Source organism: Triticum aestivum, chromosome 4D (genome assembly GCF_018294505.1).
Source record: "Triticum aestivum cultivar Chinese Spring chromosome 4D, IWGSC CS RefSeq v2.1, whole genome shotgun sequence".
NCBI classification, from domain to species: domain Eukaryota; kingdom Viridiplantae; phylum Streptophyta; class Magnoliopsida; order Poales; family Poaceae; genus Triticum; species Triticum aestivum.
This window is the reverse complement of record NC_057805.1, coordinates 512,634,611-512,644,545: the sequence shown is the minus strand read 5'-3', so window position 1 is coordinate 512,644,545 and position 9,935 is coordinate 512,634,611. Positions and strand designations below refer to the sequence as shown.

The window sequence follows — 9,935 nt, the reverse complement described above, 5'->3', positions numbered from 1 at the left end:
GGACGTGCCCCGGGTACTCGCGTGTTTGTTTTCACGACATGTCGGCCCACGCACGTACACGGTGCGAGAAGTTGGCGTGGTCACAACTGGCCGGCCCACGGCCCTCATGGCGCTGCGCGTACGCGAGAGCATCGCATGACACACGGCGCAAGTATGTACGCTCCCGGAGATCATGCTCGCGCGGTGCAATTTTCCATTTCGTTACTGTGCAAGTGAATCTGCTCTGTCAGGCGCAGAAGACGCCTCTCAAACTTGATCAAAATCCAAACTGAACCATCAATCACATGATCTAGGGCTGCTTTCACTGGGATAAACTCAGTAGGGTCATGATCTTAGAGCCCGCCACCATGCCCCGATTTGTTCGCATGCCACACGGGGGGCGTATTCCGGCGGCTCCTCCTCCTCCGCCGCGCCCCATCGTGCCACACTCCGGCAACGGCTGCGGGTCGGAGGACGGCGAGATGGATGCAGCAACACTGCGGCAGCGATGGCCTCTCCCTGCCTGCTGGCTGTTGAATTCAGATACATGCAGCTGAGACCAAAATGTACATGATCACGACTTGAGTTTCATAGATGTGCTAGACCCCACGCCTAGAGCTAACGCTACAAACAATACTAGAAGTGTCATTTTTTTCCCACCAAAAACTGTTTCTATCTGCTCATCACACGTCACCCCGGCCCGGCCCGGCGGCATATGGTACATCACACGAAGGACCAGTTGACGAAGCACAAGGCCAGGCAGTGGACCCTGCTGTCCTCGCCGAGCACCTTCCACGCCACGGCCTGGTCGAAGGACACGTGCCGGCCCATCCCCGACATGCACACGCCTGATGGCAGGTACACATGGCCCTGCAAGTACACGGCAAAGCAGAGACATTGCATATTCAGAGCTTGAACTGAAGCAGAATCTGCAGTGCAGGTAGGTGGCATTGGTTGTCCAGCTCGAAAAAGACGGTTAATGGGCGAACTGGATCAACTTGGACATCCCTGGGAGCAGGGGAGTTCAATGTTGTGTGCAGTGAGGGCTTTCATGAAATTTTGTGAAATGTTCATTCGCCAACGGTACAGTTTGTGGAAGAAAAAAAGGCCGTGCTATGTAATAAAGGGCGAGAAAGCAGTTGTACCTCTTCCACCAATTTTGAGATCTCCGAGAACAATGCTTTTCTTCCAGGCTCATCAAAGATCTTGTCCAGTGTCAGGTCTTGTAAGGCGACGAGGGAAGTTTCCAACATGTCAAGACCTGCCTTGTTGGCGAATGTGAACACGGGTACTTCCTAATAGAATAGAGGCCATTACAGAATTTGTTGTCAGAAAATCTACTAGAGACTTAAGAACTGCAGCTATGAGAGAACATAAATAAAATCATATGGGTTTGTTAGCATGTCAAAGTTTATGAACCATGAGGTTCTCTGCCCACCACACAGGCCGCGGGAAACCTCAACTTTTCTGTAAGATTCACAAACTCGAAGAAGGTGGTTCACTGGAGCAACCCCTTGGAAAATACTACCTCCGTTCCAAACTATAAGACATTTTTTCAGTTCATTTTGAACTGAAAAAACATCTTATATTTTGTGATGGAGGTAGTTCTATATAAGAAAAAACCCATCGCAGCAGCCCAGTCAATACACGAACCAGCTACAGAGTAAGTACTCCAAAGTTGTTCATCATTCTCAGAAACAAGCAAGTTACATGCTCATCTAGCAATATACTAGTATATCAGTTGTTATTAAATTCGAGTATGCATTCAGACATTGGTTGAGTGGTATATTTCTAATAGTAACTAATTTCCTTAATCAGATAAAGATAAATTGATGAACATAGAAGTGGGAACAGGCTTGAATTTTTCTGCTGAGATTCTTCAGATACCTTAAATGAGCAGCACAGGATAGCATCTTGGTAGTGCCATAGCATCTTCAACAATGCTTCCCCAGCTACATCTGATTGAGTAAGTAACTCTACCCCTAGATGGTAACTGTGTGGACAGCAAAATTCTATCAGCTTGTAAATGCCATGGAAAAACATCAAAAGCAGTCGGACTAAGACTGATGCCACAGGAAGAAAAATTACAAATACACTTACTGATAGCTCTGGCAAATCCACCGAGCAAGTGTCGCTGCTTCAGGAAGGCCAGAGAGAATCCTCTGCCCGGCATTTAGACCAGATTGAGATGGAGAGATAGCAATCGACACTCTTTGAACAGCAGAAACAATGCTACGAACGTACTGACGGGCCATAGCTGCAACACTGTCTTGAAGATGCAGCTCATAAGGGAATTGAAAGGCGATTGTCAGCACAGATCGCACATTACAATCATCTGGAGATGCACCAGAGGCTTGGGCTGCAGTGGAGCCTACTTCAAGACTAGATGCCAAATCTAATGTCCTGCCAGAGGATACAACGTCCTGCATGGAATATGACGGTTAAAAACTTCTTTTAGATAAGGGAAGCACACATTTCTCCTGGACTCTGCATCAAGGATGCACACAGACACGGGCCCGATGGATAAAAACAAAGTACACAAAAAGTATGCATATAGTGGAACAGAACTCTCAGCAATCATTGACCAAAATCAAGGAACTCTTGATCAGAACATAGGAAACAGGGAATAAAAGAAAGAATTTTTTTGCATATATTTGAAGGATTTGTGCAAATAAATTATCATCCAAGAAAATAACAGTATCCCACGAACAATTTTACACTTGACCAGGGTTAAGTTACAGAACAAAATTAAGGTCGCCAGTAAAATATCTAGTAATAGGCATCCAGAATAAATTACAGTTTATTGCATCAACAGAAACATATAGCAAATAAAGCACATGGTGACCTACAGAACGTTAGAACAGGGGAGTAATGTGGGTGGAAACGCTTAACTGTTTTCATATCAAGTGGTATAACACGAAAGCCGGATGAAACCAATGGAGCATCATCTGGAAAATCATCAATTGGTGCAAAGACAAGCTGGAAGGAGGATCCCACAGATTTCTCATCTATTCCTGTGCAAAGCTGAAATACCCAAAAAAAAAGATGATACAACAAGAACTCAGTACAGTATAAATAGTTTGCGGAATGGCAACCCTTCCAATTGAATAAAGGAATAGTAGAAACAGCAGACTTCAAGATCACATTAAGCCAAATTTCCCCGAAATAGAACACTTCAAAATCACATTAAACCAAGTTTCTCAGGAAATCACATTGACCAGGATATTGGCATTCTTGTAAAAAGTTTTGCACCTTTTACTCCACTTAGCAAAATATACAGTATCAAGCTACTTGGTATAACCAGACATCCAGACAAACATAGTTATGTTAGCGGTTACTTTATAGGCTAAGATTTGCTAATATGGCATAGTGAAACAGAGGCAAATATTAACGAGCTGCAATACTAGACAGAAGATATAAAGTCATCTTTTAAGTAAGAAATCACTGATACGGTGTTAATATGATGCTAGTAAACGTCTTTCCCAAATAATGTAGGACACACCAAACAAACATAGGGCGTAATGAGGTCCAAATTCCCACCTGAAGCATGTCGATATCCCTTGAAAGAAGAACTTCATCATGACTAAGAGGTTGTCCCTCAAGGCGAACAACTTCAAGAATCTGCACATTATTTGCTTTTTCTCAAATTAACGAAGTGGTGTGGTACACATAATATGGCAACGGAAATATCGAGAATAAAACTAACTAGTTATGTGCAATGTAACAATATCAGGGAAAATAAAAGTAAGTAGTTTATATATACCCTAAAAAAATAATTTACATAAAAGTAAGTAATTTATATATACCCTAAAAAATTAATTTACTTTTAAGTTTAGGTCATTATATCAATTAAAGAATAGTAGTAATACCAAATTACTCACAAAGTCACAAATGAAACAGCACAAGATTACGACAGAAACATCAATAAATGTACCTCCTCATTCTCTACTGTGTGAGCAAGTGGCATGATGATCTGGCTCCCAGAAAATCTCATTGGACGCAGCCCAGGGAACGAACATGTGCTTGTTTTCACTGCTGAAGCCAAATATGCATCCATACTGTAATCAGCCCACTCAGATCTATGTTCCCTCAGAAATCGAACTAGTATCGCAGGTGGGACACTCTACAATATCAAGTAAAGGAAGAAAGATGTAATATAAGAATTTAACTCAGTTGATCTAAAAGTTTCTAAAATCTCAAATGGGCAGACTAGTTTTAAAGCACTCAAATCTGGCACAGCCATACATACATTCATCGAAACTTAACTTCAACGTGCACAGCCATACATACATTCATAGAAACTTAATTAGGATCTCAATATCAAATGTAAATAGATCTGAGCAATGTACTATGTGCATGTGCATGGTGAAGTGTTGAACCACTAAAAGAAGTTTATGTTAGTACAAAATAACAAAGATAACCCAATTGCAACACAATGAACTAAGAGCACCCTTACCTGCAGTAACATTGATGCCTTGGCACATATAGTACCTCCAAGGGCTTCAAAAGCATTAACACCATTGCTGACGTTCCTAATTTTCTTAGTTGAGTTGCAAGCAACGACTACATCTTCAATGCCATCTCCAGCCATTATGGACCAACCATCATCATTGAAACCACTGATGGCATCGTTAAAGCCTCTAAAAAAACGTAAAAAATGGCATTGGAAACATGTCAATAAGATGCACATTAACCGTTGAAAGAGTAACAGTTGATCCAAATTCACCTGCTCAGCCTTTGACTAAAGGTCCGTAGTACTGCAGGTTGCCTCCCCAAGGCATACACCACCTCACCGCTTGTTTCTTGAGCAATTTGTCTGATGTGGCGGAGTGCCTTGATATGTAGTGCAGTTAGTAATTTTTAGTATGAAGTATAGTGCAGAGAATGAACTCCCAAGATCTCCTAAGGACTTAAAATCGTAATCATTTTCACCACATATCAAATATAAAACTTCAGAGTTCATGAATAAGTGGTTTTTCCACATAATGAGGAGTTTGTAATCAGTACCGATGCAATTTCACATGCATAGATAGAGCGGAGCAAAACTTTGCAAGCACTAAACACTCACCGCAGTAGTCATTTTCTGAGCAACTACCCTAGAAGACTCATAAAGCGGACGAAGCACTTCAGGAATATTCCATGCCTGAAAGATGGAAGAAAATCAAATGTTTAATGGGCATCACAAAGAAACAGTCATACATTATTTCCGAAAAATAAAACTACATCAAAATGCAAACGTAAGGATACATAACAGGGATCAGACCTCAAATTCCAGATGGTCCACTATATGCACAATGGAACCTCCACCATCACAGGGGCGAACTAAATATCCGCTTGGAAGCATTTCAGCTCTGACAAACTGCTGTGCAGAAGCTGCACTTGGACCACCCCCAGAACCACTCAAGGATCTCTCGCAGACCTTAAGAGATGGAAGAATATTAGCAACAGGTGATATACCTAGCTCACATTCAATAGAGTTAAAATAAGTGAACTTAGTGCTCATACTCATACATACCACAAGACTGCCATCTTCCACTATGGTTGTATACCTTAGAGTCCAAAAATCACGTGCAGGTACTAAAGTTGTTGGAGCATACAACTGCATATAAAAACAAATGGTAGAGTTCACAGCAGGAGCCATGTGCATCAGTACATAGGCGGAAGAAACAATTCAACCAAAAATGGTTTAACACTGACCTGTGTGTAAACAAGTTCAATTGTTCCTCCATTTGCACCTGGTAACACTGTGAAGACTTCCAGGCTTCGACAATCACGGAACCAAGATGGTCGATCTTTCAAGATCTCTACAACCTGCATAACACAGTTCTATCAGATACAATTTCTTGATTACCTTTGCCAATTATAAGTTCTTTTTTTTTGCGGGAAATAGCAGTTTGATTTTCTGCAATTACTTAGTAGACAAACTATATGTATGTTAAACAACCTGAGTGGTCAGTGGAACTCTCCAGGAGCAGTGGAAAAGGAGACTATTCAAATTTAAGGCGTTAAATATTCATTCACATTCAGATCAAACTGCATTACAACCTACTAATGTGAGGAGGGCATTCTATCTTTTGTACCACAGCCTAAGTGATCAGAGAAAACTTTCGGATGCAGAGGCCGGGGGAAAACCTCCTTTTCAAAAAAAAAGTGATCAGAGAAAAATTTCCAGGAGCCTGCAGAAGAGGACACTAAAGGCTTTGTTGCTGCAGAAGAGGACACTAAAGGCCTTGTTGTTTACCCCAACTTGTTTGGGACTAAATGCTTTGTTGTTATTGTTGTTCTTGCTGCATATAAGAGGACACTATTCAAAGTTAAGGCCTTAAGTATTGAATCGCCTTCCGATCAAACTTTACTCTGTCGTGAATAACTAACAGATTGGCAGCAATGTCTTCCATGGCATTTGTGTTTCTTTAAGCCACAACAAATCACCATATGCACACAAAAACTTAAGTCTAAAAGCTAACTAGCACACGAAATACTTACCCAGTTACCCCAGATAAATATTGACAGAAAAACGCTTGACATAACATAAATTTCAAAACTAAGCACCAAAAAGCAGTAAAACACTTACTTTTGTTGGTTCTAGATTCACCAAACCACAGGCACGGGCAGCAACACCACGGCAACCGTGTGAAATGGCCACGATACCAACCGAATCCGGACCAGGCTAACATCATGAAAACAGAGCATAATTAGCATATCTCTGAACATGTTAGTGTTAATCGCAAAAAAAAAAACAGAGTTGGCATGTAACCTTCATCCCAGGCATCTGGACCCATTCAATAGCTGTCCCAGTAGCCTTCGAGAGGAATTCTGTCAAGGTCTCCTCTGCAATCGAAAGGAGCCTGGAACGAGAAAATAAAGCCAGTTTCAGGAAAGGGAGATTCTAAAAAGGTAAGGTCAGCAGCAAGAATTCTTTCCTAGCTACCCGGGGCGATTTTCTTACCCAGAAGGGTTACTTGCATCCCTTATAGGGTTTTGAGGGGTGGTCACATTTGATTCACAGCTTGCATCATTTGCCATTGAAGTCTGTATTCAATCAGCAGATGTTATCAGGAAAAGTACGTTAAACGTACAACAATCTGGTTAGATTTCTAACATCCCAAGGACTCTAGCCTCTAGGTGGTACACCTACCTTAAAACATATACCAACTGCACTACTAGTACACTGCCATACTCATTTATTACAAGTACAAAGCATCATATGAAACTGAACTGTCCCTCGCATGCCATGTGCTATGCAAAGAGGGATGTTAAATGCGTAATTGTGTATTACATCATGCAAAACCAAATGTGAATAAACAAGATTCCAGCGTGACACCTACAGCTCAACAACAAAGACTTACATTCTGCAGCTGCTGCCGCACTTGTGCATTCTCATGAACCAGCTGGGAGACCTGTTTCTGGAGACGTTCGTTCTCTTCCATAAGAAGCTTATTCATGGCCGACACCTTCCTGTTCACGGACTCGAGCCGTGAAGACTCTTTCCGCAGCTTATCTCGGCACCTGTAACAGCCAAGCGCAATCATCCGCCTTAGCACAATATAAAAAAAGAAAAAGAAAAAGGAAGATAATAGACTTGATACAGGTGAAATGCAGCAGCAGATAAGCAATTGACATGACAATTTCTCTGCATGTCAAAACAAATTGTCATGTTCACAACAGCAATGTAGCAGTTCACAGCCCTACATTTTTACAAGAATACCACCATGGCATATATTCTGAACTGACAGGGCATCACTCAGGAGATACTAAAGTAACCAGAATTATCAGAATTAGCAGATTCTAGCTAGAATTTTTGTTATTACCTTCTGTTCTGGAACCAGACCTTGATCTGCCTCGCCTCGATGTTGGCAAGTATGGGGCACTCCCGCAGCAGCTGCTGCCTGCGCGAGGACGTCGGCTTGGGGCAGTCGGCGTACACCCGCTCGAGCGTCTCGACCTGCTCCGGCGTGTACCGCACGTATTTCCCCGAGTCCATCCCGGCTCCCCTATCCGAGCCGCCGCCGTCGCTGCTCCCCCCTCTCATCGCCATCGCCGCAGCCATTGATTAGATTGCTCCCTCACCAATGCAATAATCGTCCCAAGTCTTAAAACTGTCCCAGTATTTGCAGAATCGAATCGTACAGCACGCTTCAACAAACAAACAAAATTGGTAACTCGTGAAGTTGGGAGATAGTCTGTAACAATTAATGGCGCGCGCAACGAGATCCGAAAATGCAGGACGAAATTGGTGAAGCCGGGTTCCCAAATCAGGGAGAAAACAAACCGTGAATGCGGCGCTATGCTAGATCACCCCTCTACAATGGGAGCGAAGCGGAGGATACATGGTACCAGTGCGAGCGAGCGAAACTCCTCTGGTTCCGTTCCGCGTAGAAATCTAGTGTGCGTATGTATGTAAGTACTAGTGGCCGAAATTGAGTAACCTCCCAGAAAAAAACTAGCGCGTCGACGGGGACCCGAAATCAAAATGCGGCGGCAATCCGCGGCGCGTCGCTAGATCCCGGGCAGAGAGGCCCTCACCTCGGCTTCCGTGGCGCGCGTGGGCCGGCGCTGGGCTGGGCGGAGCAGCGGCGCCCGGAGACACGACACCTCTCCGCTCACAGGCGCCTCCCTCCGCCGCCGGAGAGCATCGGGTCGGAGCTGCTGGTTGCCAGCGCAGCCGCCGCCGAAGAAAAGAAAAACTCCGCTCCTCGCCGCCGGGTAGGGCCTCTCCCTCGCTGGGCAACACTGGGTTGGGTAGGTTTGGTTGCGACGGACTGCGGCGTCGTAATTGAGGAGCGAGAGAGCGAGAGGGAAGGAGGGATGGGAAAAGGTGACGGGTCGACAGCTTTAAAGCCCGGTACGACGGGACGGGACAGCGACGCGGAACAGCACCGCCGCAGCCTCTCTCTCTCCTCCCGCTGTCGGAGGAGAGAGAGAGAGAGAGGAGGGAGGCGTGGCCACGGCTTACTCTGGGTGGACCAGGCGCAGGTGGTCCGCGCCCAGGCCGGACGGACGGACGAGGCAGAGAGAACTCCGAGCTAGAGCAACTCCAACCGGCCCACGCAACTGTCCTCGTTTGGGTCGAAACAGATCAAAGTGCAGGCCTAACACACGGACCCAAATTCAAACCGTGTTTGTTCGGTGTTCGTCTGGACGCTTTTCAGGCTTAAATTTACGCCTAGTTTGTGTCCACGCAGACACAAAACGAACACCGCGCGCGTCCTCCCGGTGTCCGCCGCGGCCCCACCCGTCGGCCGCCCAACCAGCGCCCGCGGTCGTCTTAAACGTGAACACCGACCTCGGGCCCGCCTGGCAGTGGGTGAAAGCGCCGTGCCGCCGTCCTTTTTAATGCAAGCGTGCGGGGGGGCGGCCTCGTCAACTTTCATAGCCCCATCCACATCTGGCCACGCTTTGTTCCTTTGCCGGCAACCATAAACCCTAGCTAGCGCGCCATGGGCTTCTTCGGGGACAAGGGCAAGGGGAAGTTCTGCCCCGGCGCGAGCTCGCCCCGTGCGCCGCCACCATGGGAGAAGGAGCGGTTGTACATACCAGTGCATGAGGCGCGGTGGCATTGGCAGTACCGCCAGCCCCTCCGGTACCCAGATGTCAACCTGCCTGGACCCGCACCACATTCCGGTGCTAGCGAGCTGCTGACGCCGAAGCAACGGCGGTTCCCAGCGTACGCGCCGGACTCTACCAACTGGGAGGCTTGGTTTGCGTTGGACCACAAGGAGGAGCGCCGCCGCGGCGTCCAGCTCAACCCCGTCGTCCCACCGCCGCCTCCGGAGGTCAAGCCGGAGGAGGAGGCAGCCTACCAGGCTACGCTGCAACCGCCATGTAGCTCGCTCTCAAGGAGAGCAGGCACGAGAAGGATGCGAACTGGGATGGCCTGGAGGAGGTCCTCCCGCTGTTCGCGGTCGGCGACTATGCCACCCCCCCCGTCGCCGCCACAGCCGGCGACTATGTCA

At 46.0% G+C, this 9,935-nt stretch overlaps 1 protein-coding gene across 2 annotated transcripts; it reads right to left on the bottom strand.

Moving 5' to 3' along the window:
- Positions 1 to 533: 533 nt before the first annotated feature.
- LOC123099203 (homeobox-leucine zipper protein HOX10) lies at positions 534 to 8,793 on the bottom strand. 2 transcript variants are annotated; one of them, XM_044521378.1, is made up of 20 exons: positions 8,506 to 8,792; positions 8,252 to 8,362; positions 7,791 to 8,115; positions 7,329 to 7,488; positions 6,929 to 7,011; positions 6,737 to 6,827; positions 6,554 to 6,649; positions 5,677 to 5,790; positions 5,495 to 5,578; positions 5,243 to 5,398; positions 5,048 to 5,122; positions 4,706 to 4,812; positions 4,436 to 4,619; positions 3,914 to 4,102; positions 3,520 to 3,600; positions 2,872 to 3,003; positions 2,080 to 2,402; positions 1,867 to 1,972; positions 1,125 to 1,274; positions 534 to 849 (listed from the first exon to the last, which is right to left on the bottom strand). In XM_044521378.1, exons 3-20 carry the CDS (start codon positions 8,027 to 8,029, stop codon positions 703 to 705), a joined length of 2,517 nt encoding a protein of 838 aa, XP_044377313.1. In that variant the 5' UTR covers positions 8,030 to 8,115; positions 8,252 to 8,362; positions 8,506 to 8,792; the 3' UTR covers positions 534 to 702. The 2 variants fall into 2 exon arrangements, with proteins under 2 accessions (XP_044377313.1, XP_044377312.1); XM_044521377.1 differs by lacking the exon at positions 8,252 to 8,362 and having other exon boundaries at positions 8,506 to 8,793.
- Between the last annotated feature and the right edge of the window lie 1,142 nt (positions 8,794 to 9,935).

Coding starts and splice junctions, on each gene's coding strand:
- LOC123099203 (XM_044521377.1), bottom strand. CDS start 8,029: ATGGCTGCGGCGATGGCGATGAGAGGGGGGAGCAGCGACGGCGGCGGC. Junction 5,399..5,494: donor TGGAAGATGGCAGTCTTGTG/GTATGTATGAGT, acceptor CCATCTCTTAAG/GTCTGCGAGAGATCCTTGAG. Junction 3,004..3,519: donor GGGATATCGACATGCTTCAG/GTGGGAATTTGG, acceptor TGGGTATTTCAG/CTTTGCACAGGAATAGATGA.